This window comes from Otolemur garnettii, unplaced genomic scaffold (assembly GCF_000181295.1).
Source record: "Otolemur garnettii isolate 467f Iridium unplaced genomic scaffold, OtoGar3 scaffold00079, whole genome shotgun sequence".
Taxonomy (NCBI): domain Eukaryota; kingdom Metazoa; phylum Chordata; class Mammalia; order Primates; family Galagidae; genus Otolemur; species Otolemur garnettii.
The window spans coordinates 6521686-6539183 of NW_003852474.1; the positions used below are offsets into that span (position 1 = coordinate 6521686).

The window sequence follows — 17498 nt, forward strand, 5'->3', positions numbered from 1 at the left end:
AAAGAAAGAAATTTAAATATCTTGTCTAGTACACAAATTTAAAGGTGACATTGAAGGACAACTTTCTAGCAGGGAGGAAGGAAAATAACTCTTAGGAAGAGTTTGCTGAGGGTTATGTATTTCTGCTAAATGTTTTTGTTTCATGAGGTTTCTGGTCCCTGGCTACCCATGTGCAGGAGACAGACCTCTACAGCAGCGATTTTCAACCTGTGTGCGGCACACACTGGTGTGCCGTGAGGGGATCTTAGGTATGCCGAGAAAATTTTTAAAGACCGTTAATTAAGTTGTCTTTGAAAGACGTTTAAAGCACAGAAATGTATTCCTTTTTTACTCTTTTTCTTTTTTTTTGGATCAACATAATTTAAGTGTGCCATGGAAGTTTAACTATAGGTGGAAGTGTGCCGTGAGATAAAAATGGTTGAAAAACACTGCTCTCCAGTGGGAGAGAGATGGCCCAGAAAGGAGAACGAAGACTTTGTGTGCGGTTTGCCCAGGCTGCTCGGAAGCCATAGAGAAGTTAATTAAACCAAGCTTTTGCCTAAGGCATCAGATACACTGAATAGAAAACCAAAAAAAGACAAAAAACCCCTCAAAACTATTTTCAGCTGGCTTCAGACATCTGAGCACCTTATTCTTACTTTGAGGAGTTGGATGCAAAATAAATGTAAATATAAATTTTTCTAGTCTTTCTGTGGCTCGGCGTAAGTGGCCATGATTTGTGTTCACTATGGCCTTGGCCCTCCCTGGAGGGGAAAGGAAAATGGCCTTCCAGAAAGGAAAGACGACAGATGAATTCACTGGTGCCTAGAATTGTGTTTGGGGTATCCGTGCAGGCAGTGAGCGATGACTGGACTTCCAGCAAAGCCAACATGGTCAAGCTCTGGGGACCAGGATATGCGTTTTCCAATCTAATTGCCTTGGACACAGCTTTTTCAGGGAACTTGGGGTCATCTCGAGGAACTTTGTCTTCTATTCTTGCCAGGTGTAAACTTCTAGAGTGTTTACGGCACTTCGTCTTGTTCTCCTGGCCCCTTAGGAAACACGGCCCCTTGTTCTCACGGCCCCTTAGGCCGTGTTGTACTAGGCAATTAAGGAACTGCAGCTTTGGCCCACAGTAACAGGTGCCCTTATGGTCTGTAGAACTTAGATCATTTCTCTGTGTGCCCAGAGGACGTTCTGGGCATGTATGTGTCTTTGTGAGGGGTGGACAGTAAATTCCATGGACTGCGTCCATCTTTGTATGATAGCTGCTGCCTGGAAGACAGCTGTGTGATGGTTGGGAATGAAACCTGGTACAGAAGGACACAAGTCCAAGTTGAGGTGAGGTCATATGTCGGGAGCTCCGTGGTCGCAATCTTGTATGTGGCAGGTTCAGAGTTCAGGGTTTACAATCTTGCATTTATGTAAACATTTTAAAAGTTGTTCAGTTCCCCAAAGAAAATAGTTTATGTTTTTAAAAAGCTAATATGTGGTTATGAAAAATTTAAGGAAAATAAAACTGGAAAGTATGCAAAGTTGTACAACCGCTCTTAACATTTAAGATAAAGTCCTTGTATGGTCACTTCTGCACATTTTAAAGAGTTTGTGTGGTTGAGATAATATGGTAGGTGCTGTTTCTAACCTGCCTTTTCTCTTTTACAGTATTGTGGACATCATTTTAGATGACAGGGATCACATGAAACAGAAAAGTCAGGCTTTATTTCTACTTCATAGAAATCAAAATGAGATACTGAGAGTCTCATCTAGGGTGACAGAGTTACTAAGAAAGCCAAGAATTGCTATGCCTTCCTTTGAGTGAAGTGCTAATTCTGTCTTTATATTTGTAAAGAATTCATATTTAATGTGCCAAAGAATGTTTTTTTTTTTTCCTCTCTGTGTTAGAACTTCCCCTCTACTAGCATTTGGGGGTATGGCTTCAATTCATTAATGTTTCCAAACATTATGACTTGGCTGCCTTCTTGCTTTGCTGGGGTTTAGAGCCAAAAATAAGAGCGTTGGGAGGGAGGGGGGCCCTCAGGAGTGGGATCCCTTCCTTTTTCTTATCACTGTTCTCTGCTGTCAGTACTGACGTGACAGGGCTGGGGCTTCTCTCCAGTGATATTTCGCTTGTGTTCAGCATGGGCAACATAGACCATTCCTACACAAATTATGAGAAATTAACTGGGTGTGGTGGAATGAGCCTGTAGTCCCAGCTACTCTAGTTCTGAAATGGGAGGACTGCTAGAGCCCAGGAGTTCAAGGCTGCAGTAAGCTCTGATCTCACCATTGTACTCCAGCCTGGGGGAACAGGGCAAGACCCTGTCTCTTTAAAAAAATTATTTTGTTGTTAAAGGTAATAATAGCTAGTGTTTACTGAGTACTTATTATATGCCAGACACAGATCTAAGATTTTCAACAGCTTTTTAAAATTTACATACCATCCAATTCACCTGTTCACAGTGTCGCATTCAGTGGTTTTTATTACATATCTGTCAAATATCACCACAATCCATTTTAGAATATTTCAGCATGCCCCAGAGAAATCCCATACTTACCAACAGTCACTCCTCATTTCTCTCTTTCCCCCCAAGCTCTGAGCAATCACTGATTATTTTCTGTCTGTAAGTTTTTCTATTTCAGACATTTCATAAGCATTGAATCAGACAGTATGTAGTCTTTTTGTGTTGGGGTTATTCCACACAATATGATGTTTGCAAGGTCCATCCGCGCTGTAGCACGCAATAGTACTTCCTTCCTTTTTCATGGCTCAATAATATTCTGTTGTGTGAATATACCACAGTGTGTTCAACCATTCATCAGTTTATGGATATTTGGATTATTTCCATCTTTTGGTTATCATGAATAATGGTGCTGTGAACATTCATGTACAAGTTTTTGAGTGGACATGTGCTTTTAATTCTCTTGAGTAGATACACCTAGAAGTGGAATTTGTTGGTGAAGTGGTAAGACTATTTTTAACTTTCGGAGGTATTGAAAGACTTATTTTCTAAGCCCACCTGTGTAGGAGAGTTCCAATTTCCCCACATCCTCACCACTGCTTGTTATTATTGGACTTTGTTCTTGAGACAGAATCTCACTCTGTCGCCCTGTGTAGAGTGTTGTGGCATCATCATAGCTCAGAGCAACCTCAGACTCTTGGGCTCATCATAGCTCACAGCAACCTCAAACTCTTGGGCTCAAGCAATCCTCTTGCCTCAGGCTCCTGACACAATGCCTGGCTGGTTTTTCTATTTTCAGTAGAGATGGAGTCTTGCTCTTGCTCAGGCTGTTCTCCACTTGCCTTGGCCTTCAGACTGCTAGGATTTACAGACATGAGCCATCACGCCTGGCCCAGAGGCAGCAGGTTTTACTGTCAGTGTTTGTCCTGAGGTTGGCTGTGTGGCTGTAGTGTGTGACACACACACGCACGGGCAGTGGAGGGGCACAGTCCCTTTTTGCATTTGCTTAAATATCAGGGCATGTCAGTGGGTTGGAAGGTATTTTCCTTTGTGATCTCAAGCATCCATTCACCACTTCTGCCTCTGCCTTCTTCTCGCTCCCTCTTTCCCTAGGGACCTTGAAGCCAGAGCCCAGAACGAGTTCTTCCGGGCTTTCTTCAGGCTGCCGAGAAGGGAGAAGCTGCATGAGGTTGTGGACTGTTCTCTCTGGACGCCGTTCAGTCGTTGCCACACCGTGGGACGGATGTTCACCTCTGACAGCTACGTCTGCTTTGCCAGCAGAGAAGATGGCTGCTGTAAGGTCATCCTGCCGCTCAGAGAGGTAGACAGTGCCTGGCTGGGAGATGGAGCCCGGGAGGGGATGTTCAGACCTCACGGCTTTGCCATCGAAAGATGGATGACTAGATGGCTGGGCTTCCTGAAGGAAGCATGGCCTGAATTGGACCGTTACTCATTTGGTTGGTCACTGCTTTTCCACTTATCGCTATGGTGACCTGAAATTTGCCTAGAAGTGATTGGCAAAAATAAGGTACCCCAACGTCTACGTTATCAATGAAGCTGTTATTAAAAAGTACATGCTTCACGATTAAATTTTTCCAAGCAGCTCTCTGGAAGGAATCCTCCCCTTTCACCTCATCTTTTGAAAATAAATGGCAAATTGCTTGGCTTTTATACTGTCCTGGAACTTGGGTTAGAAATTTTTTAAATACTTTTAATATGGCTCAGATCTTTTCTTCCTACAGTTCTCTTCCTGGAAATGGGGGGAAACCTGACTTTACTTCTAGATCTGAGCATCTCATTCCTTTGGTTTCAAGGTATCTCTGCTGATATATCACCTATTACGTCGTCAAGACCTCCCTTGTAACATACGTACTGAGTACTGCTCTTTGGAAGAATTCAAAACTCTTTTATTCATGTGATCGCTTACCTCCATGTCATTATTCTGTGCTAGATGTCATCATTTTACAAATATTCTTTTTTTTCTTTTTTGAGACAGAGTCTCACTCTGTCACCCTTGGTAGAGTGCTGTGGTGTCCTAGCTCACAGCAACCTCGAACTTTTGGCCTTAAGCAATTCTCTTGCCTTAGCCTTCCAAGTAGCTGGGACTACAGGTGCCTACCACAACGCCCAGGTATTTTTAGAGATGAGGTTTCACTGTGGTTCAGGCTGGTCTTGAACTCATGATCTCAAGCAGTCCACCGCCTCAGCCTCCCAGAGTGCTAGGATTATAGACGTGAGCCACTGCACCCAGCCCTCCAGGACATTTTTATCTTCCTACTGAAGATGCACCCAGTAAATGACAGCTCTCCTCTCCACTCTCTATCAACCCCCATTCTACTTTCTGTCCACAAATTGGACTACTCTAGTAGGTAGGTACCTACTAGGTACCTCACACAAGAGGATTCATACAACTTTTGTCCTTGTGACTCACTTATTTCACTTAGCATAGTGTCCTCAAGGCCATCCATGTTGTAGCATGTGTAGGAACCTCCTTCCTTTTTAAGGCTGCATAATATTCCATCATGTGGATGGACTACTGTTGGGGTTCCTCTGGACCCCAACCTGGGATGGTGGTCAGCAAGGGAGATGGTGCTAGAAAAGTCAAGAGACTTTGCACCAATCTTAAAGCATAAAGCCTGGCAGCCTGAAAGGGCAGACACTGCTTCCTGTGCCAGGTGGCAGCCTGAAACCATGCAGCTGCTGGTTCTGCTTCCAGGAGTTTGCACTGGGTGCAGCAACAGAGTAAGTGTGCAAGAAGGCATAGCGGTCAAGGTTAAAAAACGAGAGGGGGAGATTACAGCCCCCAGGAAGGCTGGGTAGAGGGTAATGGTAGGATAACCAGGAAAATGGGTAACAGAACATCTGAAGTGGCCGGGTAACATAGCAGGCGTCCTCAAATTACGGCCTGCAGGCCACATGTGGCCCACCTAGGACATTTATCTGGCCTACCAGGTGTTTTTGCCACCGCTGCCTGTCCTGCTTAGCAGCCGACTCATCCCGGGCCCCGGCCTGCAGTCTGGCCTCCAATGGTCTGAGGGACAGTGAACTGGCCCCCTGTTTAAAAAGTTTGAAGACGCCTGACATAACGTATGCAAGGAAGGAAGGTGGAGAGCAGGTCTTGTCTCTTCAGGCGGACATCCTAGCTTCCCTGCTCTAAACTATTAATTGATTGTTTCAGCCGACCTGTACTGCTGATTTCCCCACCCAGGGATAGTCACACAGACATTTCTCTAACTGGGCAGCCTTCAGACTCCTTTCTTCTCAATTAGTATAGGGGTGGCCCACCCGTGGGCTTTATTCTGGCTCGAAGGGCCCATGGGGAACTTGGCCTCCCTCCCTCCCACAGTCCCCCCATTTTGTTTATTTAAATGGCCCATTCCTTAGGTTCTGGTAGGGTGTGTGGGAGGCGGGCAGGCTGAATTCCTCACAGATCTTACCACTCAGGGTGAGGCGCCCCGTCAGAGGAATGTCTCTGTGACTCTCCCTGCTTGGGGGCTCAGCAGTGCAGGCGGGCTGACGCCCTTAGGTTCTTGCTGAGTAGTTAGTATTAGGGAAGTTAAGACAGCCCAAAGGGATGAAACTTGTTTCCCCCTTCTCTTCTCCTTGTATCTGTTATCTGGCCATTTCAGATGGTCCATTTCCCTGTGTTCCTATTTATCCACCTGCTGTCCTTTAACCAACCTTCTGGGGGGTCTTGAGCTCCCCTGTCTTCTATCTTTAACTGCTTTGCGTCCTTGCACTTTTACTCTGTTGCTGTACTCAAGAAAAGACCCCTGAGGAGCAGGACCAGGGCTGCATGTCAGGCTGCCACCCTGCAGCGAGATGGTGTATGCTTCTCCAAGCTTCCAGTCTTCATGCTATTAGTTGGTGTAAAATCTCTTGATTTTGGCAGCCCCATCTGCCTTGTCAATCACTGTCCCAGTCAGAGTTCCCGGGAGCCCCGACAGAGATATTTTATAATGTTATCAAAGGGGCAGCCTCCCCCTTTGGTGATGGTGAACAGTGCCGCCTTGTTCACTTTCCAACCTTTGCATCAGTTTCTTGTCGCAGTTATGTGGTTCTATCCTGGGATAGTTTCTGACCACGCTGTTAGACACCTGCCTTTCCTTTTCCTTGCCGTCGTCTCTGGCGACAGGTGGTGAGCATCGAGAAGATGGAAGACACGAGCCTGCTGCCTCACCCCATCATCGTCAGCATCAGGAGCAAGATGGCCTTCCAGTTCATCGAGCTCAAGGACAGAGACCGCCTGGTGGAGGGGCTGCTCGTGAGGCTGAAGCAGGTCCACGCCAACCACCCCGTGCACTATGACGCCTCCACAAATGACGACGTGGTATGGCCCCTCAGAATGGTCAGATTTGATACACTGGAGGTGCCTTTTCTGGCCGTGTCTGGGGCAGTGGTCTCCAGAGGGGGACACATGAAGGGATCCACCTGAGGATGAGAAGAGACCACTGGGCTGTGTCTAGTCTGGTGTCACGTCTGATACACAAGGGTCCTGAGTGGGTGTTGCACCAATTAGGGGGTTGATGTGGATTACCCACAACTGGGTCGGGTGTTGGGGACACTCTCCTCATTCAAAAGGTAGAGGGCTTGACAGTCTTGCCCCTGAGGTTCAAGGGGATGACATCATTTCAGGGCAGATGCAACCTGGTGAAAGAGAAGCTTCATTGTCCTTGAGGTTGGGCAGAGGGTTGGTAGAGCCTGGCCTGCTATTTCTTCCTGATTCTTTTTATCCTAAGTAGTGACAGGGAGAAAAGAAGACACAGCCTTTCTTTGTACCGAGAGCCATTTTCTCAGTATGGTCATCCTCCCCAGTTCCAGAAGCTGAGGGGAAGGCGAGGCTGCCCGTGAGGGATTACATGTGGACCCACCCCTGGAGCCGTAACAGACTCCCTGGGGGAAACTAGGAGCCACTTCTTCCTGAGGATCAGAGTCTGTTATGCTCCTGCACCAAAGTGCGAAACAGAGACTGTCCCGTAATTACAGCCATGACACTCGCTCTCTCCCCCTCCCTCTCCCACCTCTGCCCCTCCCTCTCTCTCTCCTTCCCTCTCTCCCTCCCCCTCTTTTTTTGCTCTGTAGGTATCTCCTGTGTTTCATTCAACAAGCATGTGCAGTGACCACAGGTTTGGGGATCTTGAAATGGTGTCTTCTCAAAATAGCGAGGAGAGTGGGAAGGAGAAGAGCCCGCTGCTGCACCCTGACACCCCGGTCACTGTTTTCCAGCAGTCCGACAGCCAGAGTCCCGACTCTCGAATGGTGGGTGGGGCTGCTTTGCCCTTGCTGGCCCCACGAGTGGAGCGGTGGGCAGGGTGGTTGCCCAGGAGTCTGACCCACTGTGGAATGTGGCGCCTGTTCATGTCAGCTCCTCAGGGCCCCAGGACAGCGAGGTGGCACCAGTTGCCAGGTGCCCCTGGGGAGCTAGTGCTCTTCCTCCCTCTTTTCCTCCATGGTAGAAAGTGAAAGGGTCCTGCTGACCTGGTCAGAGCTCTGAGGGACGGTTTTCCCTTCTGCCCTGCAGCCACTCTCTGCTGCTCTCAGCTGTGTGGCCCTAGGAGCCCACAATGTGGCCCCATGGGGTTTCCAGGTATAAAACAAATCGTCCTCTTTTTTTTTTATCTTCTGGAACAAAAGGTCACCTGTCTTCTAGTTTTACTGAAAATATTTTTGCTATGTTTACTTACAGTTTTCTTCTTTATAAGGAGAACTTGAGGCAAAGGTCATATACAATAGGGTAAAGTGACTGGAAATTATACTTTGAAGTAGAGCCACGGCAGGTGGATGCCTCATTGTACCATGAGTGCCAGGCAGTGGCTGTGAACATTGTTGCCCCAGGCTTCTTTTCGGTTGCTTAATGGCGCCTGTAGATTGATTGCTAGCTTTATTTATCCCAAACTGAGCCTTCTCACATGGCTTTACACATAGGTGTTTAATTAACTCTCGTTGACTAAATAAATGAGAATTTTGAATGTATGTATTTATTTTTCCCCTTACTACAGAATAGAGGTAATTAAAAGCAAACATAAATATCTTGTTTAAAGGCATCAAACATTCCTGCTGCCTAAGGGATAATTTTCAAGTAGTTTCAGTTGCCTAGAGAAATGGTATCTTTCTCATTTCTCTTGATAAGAAAAGTATGTTTTTCAGGTTTCTGTTTTGCCCCTGGCTGTCAGAAAGCTCAGGGAAAATTGTGATGCCTTTGGCTCGGCACCTGTGGCTCAAGTGGCTAAGGTGCCAGCCACATACAACTGAGGTGGCGGGTTCGAATCCAACCCAGGCCTGCCAAACAACAGTGACGGCTGCAACCCAAAAATAGCCAGGTGCTATGGTGGGCGCCTGTGGTCCCATCTCCTTGGGAGGTGGAGGCAGGAGAATAGCTTGAGCCCAGGGGTTGGAGTTTGCTGTGAGCTGTGATGCCACGGCACTCTACCCAGGGTGGCAGCTTGAGGCTCTGTCTCAAAAAAAAAAAGAAAATTGTGATGCCCTCTTGTTTCCCTTTGCCCTCCCAGCTGACCAGGTTTTGACGGGTGGCTTGGCAGCGATATCCTGAGGATGATTCCCCAATGTCCCCATCCCACCCTCTCACCTGATTTGGGCGACTTCAGCATTTGGATTGACATATGCTTATTATCAACCTTGACAGGAAAATAACATTTTATCTATGAATGCTTCCCCTGGGTTCTGAGCTCTTGAGGGGCTGGTATTGTGGGTTATACATCTTTGAATCCCCTAGGTAGGGGTCGTAACTATTAGCTGCTTGAACACAGGTGTCATTGCCTGCCACCCTTGGCCTCTGTTCATAGAGGTCGTGCTTCAGCTCAGGTGGCAGGTGAGGCTGGGCTTCTTGGTATGTTAAGAATAATATTATCATTTCCAGTCCAGGGAACAGATAAAAATAAGCCTGTGGAATGACCACTTTGCGGAGTATGGCAGGACCGTGTGTATGTTTCGCACGGAGAAGATTCGGAAGCTCGTAGCCATGGGGATTCCTGAATCTTTACGTGGAAGACTTTGGCTGCTTTTCTCAGGTAAGCGTTGCTGGTGGTTTGGCCCAAATATTATTATTTTTGGAGTGGACACAGAAATAGGCCCTAATCTGAGCAGTTTGTGTGCGTGTATGTACCAATGGAGTTGTCTGTCTTTGGATTATTCCTGTGAATTCCCAGCTGAAGACTTTAGAGCCCTCCCTGTGTTAGTTGTGGGGCCTTAGTCCTGTTGCCCGAGGCCTCTGAGCTGCGGCAGCCTCCTCCTCCTCAGGGAACGTGATCTCCCTTCCTTTAAAAATGACTTAATGGGTTTCTACATAGTGCTGAGAATTCTATTAAGAACCCTCTGGAAGAGAAGTGTCTTTATAGGATATGTCTGTGAAACAGACTGGACAAAGTCCCTCAGACACAGTTGGCCATGTGTTGAAACAAGCCCTCAGAGAGTACTTCCATTGCTCCTGCCTCCTTGCAGACACATGAGAGCCACAGCAGGAAGAGTTGCAGACTTCTCTCCTCTTCCTTCTTCACAGCCCTTGGCCCACCGAGTCGTGTAGCCTCCCTTTTTGTTGTTGGGTGACATCTGAGAGGCCCTCACCAGGACGTTTACTGACAGGGGGGTTGAGCCTGGGACCAGAGCTCCCCAGACACTTCCTGAGTGGACATTCATCCATCTCTCCATGTCACCTGGGAGTGGTTTGTCCCACTTAGCAAAGGAGCTGGGAACCCTGAGGGCAGGAAGAGAAGGCCCCTGTGATCCAGGGGTCTGACTTGCCCGTGCATTTCAAGGTGCTATGGGAGACAGGAGGAGAGGTGCCTTCCCCTGATGACCCTGTGATGCTCATGTAAGCAGTGAGGCTCCCAGAGGCTGGGCCTGCACACCTGTCCCCTCCCTGTTCTCTCCTCTTGGGGCTAGAACCTTCCCTTGTCCTACCTCATGCCAGCCTTTTGCTAGTCCCTCGTGCCTCCATTAACACTCTCCTCCGTCGTCCCTGTCTCCCCCCACAGTAATCCCTCCCCTCTCCTTCCCCACCTGAGATACACAGACACAGGTTTCATGCTTCCCAACAGCCCCAACAGCATCTGGCTTCTCTCTCTCTCTTTTTTTTTTTGAGACAGAGTCTTAAGCTATCACCCTGGGTAGAGTACCATGGAGTCAGCATAGCTCACAGCGACCTCTAACTCTTGGGCTCAAGCGATCCTCTTGCCTCAATTTTTCTATTTTTAATAAAGATGGGGTCTCACCCTTGCTCAGGCTGGTCTCGAACTCATGAGCTCAAGCAATCCACCCTCCTCGGCTTCCCAGACTGTTAGGGTTACAGGGGTGAGCCACGATGCCTGGTAGCATCCAGCTTCTCTATCATGTTCCTTGTTTCCTGTGGCAGGGCACCCCTCCTGCCTACCAAAACATCAAAATACCTTTATTTTAAAATTAAAAATTTCTTCTGTATTTTGTATATAATAAAACAGCATATATTCATAGTTGAGATATAAGAGCATGGGGGGCAAGCAAAGAAAGTAATGTTTCTCATTGCCACAACTCCTGGAGGTGACACCTGTCACCCTTGATGTACATTCTTCTTGATCCCTGTTGTACATTCCCACACACACACACACACACTTTTCACGTAGGCCTGTATTTCCATGTGGGCCAATGTGATTGTGAGTTTATATAGCACTGTCATTCCCAGTGAGTGACTGTTTCCTTTATTGACAGGAAGGTTGCTGTACTGTTTATGCTGCTGCCGAAGCAGTGACAGCTTTTGGGGAAAGTGCTGGGTATTACCTGAGGATGCCACAGTGTCAGCTCAGCAGCTCAGATGGGAGCCACAGTCAGTGACGTGGGCCTGAGGGCTCAGAAGGGGGTCTCACTACACCCAGCAGAGTTTTCAGTGTTAACTAGCAGTTAGAGCAGAACCAGACCCCTCTCTGTGCCCTCCTGCCCTCAGACCCCAGGGAGGGCTGCCGGCCATGTCCACAGGTGCCTGGTGCTGGCCGCCAAGTGGGCAGATCCTCGCCCGGTGTTAGTGTCTCCATCCTGCAGCTCACCTGCCTGTGAGAGGCCTGGGCCGTGGCGCTGGTGGTGGGTGGCTGGTGTGGGGCGGATTTTCTGTGCTTGGTCATCTATCCTGCTGTGATTTGCACGTCTTGAACCTGAGCTTCAGAGTTTCAGGTTGGCCTTTTGTAATTGTTAGCTTCGTTTCACCACAGTGGGCCCTTCTCTCATGCGTCATCTGTAGGTGCTCCATGCAATTTCTTTCTTTCTTTTTCTTTTTAAGACAGAGTCTCACTCTGTCACCCTCAGTAGAGTGCTGTGGCATCACAGCTCACAGCAACCTCCAACTCCTGGGCTTAGGCGATTCTCTTCCCACAGCCTCCCGAGTAGCTAAGACTACAGGCGTGCACCACAATGCCCGGTTTTATTGCAATTTGGCCAGGGCTGGGTTCGAATCCACCACCCTTGGTATACAGGGCTGGCTCCCTACCCACTGAGCCACAGGCACCGCCTGCTCCATGCAATTTCTTGTTGAATTTATGCAAGAGATTGTGTGTGTTTAGGTGTGTATATGCTCCTTCTTTTTCTAGGGAACAAAACTTAATAAAGCATATTAACAAAGTTACCTTTATTCTGAACTCCCCTCCCACGTAAAGTCACTCTTTAAAAAATCCACCTTATTTCTTTTTTATCTTTCTCTTACTTTTCTGTTTCCGGAACTAGGCCATGTGGCAGAAATGAATTCCTTTTGATTTTGTGTGGTTTCAAAATATTTTATGTCCTTCAATAAGTAACATGACTCCATGGGGTCCCCTGACAGGACGGGCGCACTCCCCTCGGTGACACCTTCCTGGTCATCATTTCCCCATGAAACATTGCTTTTAAAACTCAGATGCTGTGACGGATCTGGCCGCGCACCCGGGTTACTATGGAAATCTGGTGGAGGAGTCCCTGGGAAAGTGCTGTCTGGTCACTGAGGAGATCGAGCGGGACCTGCACCGCTCCCTACCGGAGCACCCCGCCTTCCAGAATGAAACTGGGATCGCTGCTTTGAGGAGAGTCCTGACAGCCTATGCCCATCGGAACCCCAAGATTGGATACTGCCAGGTGAAGTGGCAGGCACCAGGTGCAGAGACCCTTAGTCTGTGCGAGATCACCCTCCCAGGCCTGCTTCTGTGCCCAGCCCCAGGACTGTCGTGTGAAGACAACATGCTGGTCCCCTCCTCGAAAGAATATATCAAATGAGGGCCAGAGGAAGTCTGCTTTGTATAGTCAAGCAGACTGATAGCTTGAGATTTAAGAATTTACCCTGTGCCTGAAGGGAGACAGAGTGACGGTGCCGAGGCAGTGGGCAGATTCGAGCCTCTCTTGAGCGCAGCCATAGGATGGGGTTTGTAGAGCTTCTAAACCTCTACAGAAATTACGGAGATTATTTAAAATGGCAGTGCTACTTAGAGAGGACAAAGATGGTCAGGGCTAGTCAGTTTCCTTCAGGAGACAAGATGACATCCTCTGAGCCGGTCATGAGTTGAAGAGTGTTGTCAACAGGCAGAAGATGAAACTCAGTTAGAATCCACAGCATTAAAAACCTAACATTAAAGACTGATGTAGTGAATCTCTGACATGGAAACATTTAAGAATCCAAACTGGTTTTCCTATGAATAAGCAAAATCAGTGGGCGAATAAGGCTGTGTTGGTGGGGGGTATGTGTGTATCTGTCTGAATGCTTAGGGAATAGCTGAATTGGATCCAAGCCTGAGACTTGCATGGGGCTGGATCCTACATTACTAGGTGGGGACTGAGAGGTGTCTAGTTGTTCAAGTAGGTGTGTCTTGTGAGGACTGTGTTGAGGTCACAGTCCTTCCACTCCCCAAGTGTCAGTATGGTTGGGGTGCACTGGACCTCTGTAACTACAAAATCTTTACTTTTGTGGGTTGTTCAGGCTTGTGTGTTTTTCATGCCTCTGTGCTATCAAGTGGACTGGCTGGTAACTGTTCCTCCTCTGCTCCCCCCTCATCCCCTGAGCAGTCCATGAACATCCTGACCTCTGTGCTACTACTGTACGCCAAGGAGGAGGAAGCCTTTTGGCTGCTGGTCGCCGTGTGTGAGCGGATGCTGCCCGATTACTTCAACCACCGGGTGATCGGTAAACTCCTTCCCTTCCTCCTCCTCTGTGTCTGGGAGACAGTGACAAAGCCTGGGCAGGACGTTTACCGTCAGTCCTATTTGTAACACTCCTCGGTACCACTCACCTGGTCTCTTCCCCAGCATGAGTTAACACCTGAATCTGCAAAACTAACTTGGGTCCTATAATTCTCTGCTCAGTTCTGGCAATATAGTTGGATAAGGTAACCCAAGTACACTCCTGCTACTCACCCTACAGATTTTGGATGAAAAACAAACACACACATTATTTTAGATGGATCACTGAGCTTACAAGAAGGACAGGAAGATACTAAGGTCCAACAAACAAGTCAAAAAGTGAAATCCGTGGTTTTATACTGATGCCATGGCCTGGTAAGAGGGCGGCTATTTTGTCCCTAGAGGAGGGGAGGTGGGTGGGATGGTGATGGAGACCCTTGAGGGCTGCACCATCAGTTAAAGGACAGACTTGGAGGGCCCCCACTTCCTTAGTAGAGCATAGGAAAGCCTGTCTGGCTGTCTGGGTTCTTGGTCCCACTGTACTCCTACATTGCTGCTTCTGTCTTTTCCTGTGGTTTACATTTGCACAGCGTTAATGCTTTCCTGTGGTTGCACTGTCTCTGTGGTCCTGCAACCTCCTAGTGGAGAACACAATACAAAAATTATTTGGGGTTGGTGATTCTCTCTTTTTGAGACAGAGTCTCACTTTGTTGCCCAGGCTAGAGTGCATCAGCCTAGTTCACAGCAACCTCCAACTTACGGGCTCAAATGATCCTCCTGCCTTAGCCTTCTGAGTAACTGGGACTACAGGCACTAGCCACAATGCCTGTTTAATTTTTCTGTTTCAACATTTTTGGTAGAGATGGGGTCTTGGTCTTGCTCAGGCTGGTCTGAAACTCCTGAGCTCAAGGGATCACCCCACTTTGGCCTCCCACAGTGCTAGGATTATAGGTGTGAGCCACTATGCCCAGCCCTTGATGATTCTCTTAGGTACACTTTTTAGTAATCCTGATGAGAGATGGAGATGGCCTAAAATCAGCGTGGCAGCATAGGAAGAGAAATAAAAGAACCAACTTAAGACAGAATTTGGCAATTGACTGGATGTAGCAGGCAAGGCAGAAAGACTGTGTTCTAAGAACTGAAAGATGTGATGACCCCTGGGAGGAAGGAGGGGCCGGCAGGTGGATTGGTTGGCTGGGAGGTGATGACAGCTGGGCAGTGATGACAGCTGGGCAGTGGTCCATGGGCTCGCTTTGTTGTGGGAGGTGGTGCAAAATACAAAGAAGCAAGAAATAATAGGAACCTGGGTGTCACAGATAGGCATGTTGTCTAGGCCATTATCAAAGCCACTGTCTGATGAATGTTGCTATGTGACAGCTGATACTCAGTAGAGACCATCTAGACCCTCTATGATAGTGTGTACATCTGTGTGATCACTGCTTCAAGACAGGATCAAACAGTTGGAACATTTCCATCAGAAAGTTCCCTTCTTCCCCTCCCCTAGGGCAACACTTGGTATTGATTTCTATCACCACAGATTACTTTGGCCTACTCTTGAACGTTGTACAAATGTAGCCATAGAGAATGTAATCTTTTGGCTCGACGCCTGTGGCTCAAGCGGCTAAGGTGCCAGCCACATACACTTAAGGTGGCGGGTTCGAATCCCCAGCCCGGACCCGCCAAACAACAATGACGCTGCAACCAAAAAATAGCCGGGCGTTGTGGCGGTGCCTGTGGTCCCAGCTACTTGGGAGGCGGAGGCAGGAGACTCGCTTGAGCCCAGGAGTTGGAGGTTGCTGTGAACTGTGATGCCATAGCACTCTACCCAGGGGGACAGCTTGAGGCTCTGTCTCAAAAAAAAAAAGAGAATGTAGTCTTTTGTGTCTGGGTTTTTTCACACAACATTGTAACTGTGAGAGGCATCCACGTTGTTGGTACATCAGTAGGAGGCCCTCTTTATTGCTGTGTAGTATTTCACTGTGCGTTCATACTGTGATATGCTCGTCCAATCACTTGTTGTTGGACATTCACATTGTTTCCAGTTTTGGAATATGATAAATAAAGTACCAATGAACATTCACATTCAAGTCCTTTGGGGAATATGTATTATTATTTTTATTGAGTATTTTCCTAGGAGTAGAATTGCTGGGTCATAAGTCATAGGAAACTGTAGATGTAATGCATTTATATATCCCATGCCAGCAGTGTATAAGATTCCTAGTTGCTCCACATCCTTGGTAACACTTGGTGTTGTCTTATTAATTTTAGCCATGTTAATGTCTAAGAAATGGTATATATCATGGTGTTTTAAAATTACATTTCTCTGGTGATTAATGATGTTAAACTTACTTCTCTATGCATACTGACCATTTGTTTACCATCTCATTTGAGTGTCTATTCAGATCTTTAGCCTATTTAAGAAAAGTAGGTGGTTGCTTTCTTAGTAGGTCACAGGAATTCTTTATCTTGGATAATAGACCTATGTCAAGTATATGCATTGTACATTTTTTCTCCAAGCTTAAAGCTTGTATTTTCATTTTATTAATGATACTTTTTGAAGAGCAGCAGTTTTATTTTATTTTATTTTACTTTACATTTAATTTTAATTTAATTTAATTTTAGATAGAGTCTCACTGTCACCTTGGGTAGAGTGCCATAGTGTCATAGCTCACAGCAACCTCAAATTTCTAGGTTTGATCTTCTTGCCTCAGCCTCCTGAGTACAGGTGCCCACCGCAACCCCTGGCTTATATTTCTATTTTTAGTAGGGGTGGTGTCTCCCTCTTGCTCAGCCTAGTCTTGAATTCCTGAGCTCAGGCAATCCTCTCGCCTCAGCCTTTCAGAGCGCTAGGATTATGGGTATTAGTCACTGCACCTGGCCAGCAGTTTTAATTTTGATAAAATTCAGATTATAATTTTTTCTATGGTTAGTACTTTTTATGCCTCAAGAAATTTTGCCTTTTACCTGTATTTTCTCTAGAAGTTGTTTATATAAATAGTATTAGCTTTTATATTAGGTCAGTTATCCGTTTCAAATATGTTTTTCTGTGTGTTGGGAGGTAGGGGTTTGGTTTGCATTTCTCTCCACCCCTTGCCCCATGCCAGTCTCCAGCTGATTAAGCACTATTTTTTTTTTTGAAAAAGAATAGCATTTACCCATTGAATTACCTTGGTCACAATGTCAAAAATCAGTGAACTAATTGTGGGTACTTTCCTGGACTCAGGTTTCATTTCATTGTTCCGATTTCAGCAGACTCATTTTAATTCTCGCTTGAATCCTGTCCTAACCAGCACTCCATGGCCTTCCTTTTCCAGGGGCGCAAGTGGACCAGTCTGTGTTTGAGGAGCTCATCAAGGACCACCTCCCGGAGCTGGCGGAGCACATGAATGACCTCTCGGCCCTGGCGTCCGTTTCTCTCTCGTGGTTTCTGACCCTGTTCCTTAGCATTATGCCCCTGGAGAGTGCAGTGAACGTTGTAGACTGCTTCTTCTACGACGGGATCAAAGCCATCTTCCAGCTGGGACTGGCTATACTCGAAGCCAATGCCGAGGAGCTGTGTGGCAGCAGGGATGATGGCCAGGCCTTGATGGTCCTCAGCAGGTGGGCTCTGCCACATGCTTCTGTGGGTGGCATATGGGGACAAAGGAGGTAGCTGAGATTCTCAAAAACTGAAGGAGGAGTCAGTTGCAGGTGCCTGGCTGTTCTGTGGAAGTTTTTGTCCCACTCTACCCTTGCCAGCCATCACCCTGTGGCTCCCCCAGAGTCAGGTCACCATGTGGCACTGAAACTGGCATGGGGTGGGGTGAGGGTATTCAGGAAGAGGAGGGTTACAAGTGCTTTTATTTTAGAAGACTGAATGTCCTATGGCTTGATGTGGCCTTGAATGGGATTAGGGGCACACCAGGCCTCAGGCCACCAGCTGAAGGTTGCAGACATTTT

The 17498-nt window shown here is 47.3% G+C and overlaps 1 protein-coding gene across 1 annotated transcript in view; it reads left to right on the top strand.

Moving 5' to 3' along the window:
- TBC1D8 (TBC1 domain family member 8) overlaps window positions 1-17498 on the top strand; it is a 48266-nt gene that overhangs the window by 9766 nt on the left and 21002 nt on the right. The window contains exons 3-9 of the mRNA XM_012807942.2: window positions 3552-3759; window positions 6574-6768; window positions 7521-7697; window positions 9316-9466; window positions 12310-12524; window positions 13446-13563; window positions 16874-17159. Coding sequence (XP_012663396.1) covers window positions 3552-3759; window positions 6574-6768; window positions 7521-7697; window positions 9316-9466; window positions 12310-12524; window positions 13446-13563; window positions 16874-17159 — 1350 coding nt within the window. The remainder of the gene's footprint in view (window positions 1-3551; window positions 3760-6573; window positions 6769-7520; window positions 7698-9315; window positions 9467-12309; window positions 12525-13445; window positions 13564-16873; window positions 17160-17498) is intronic.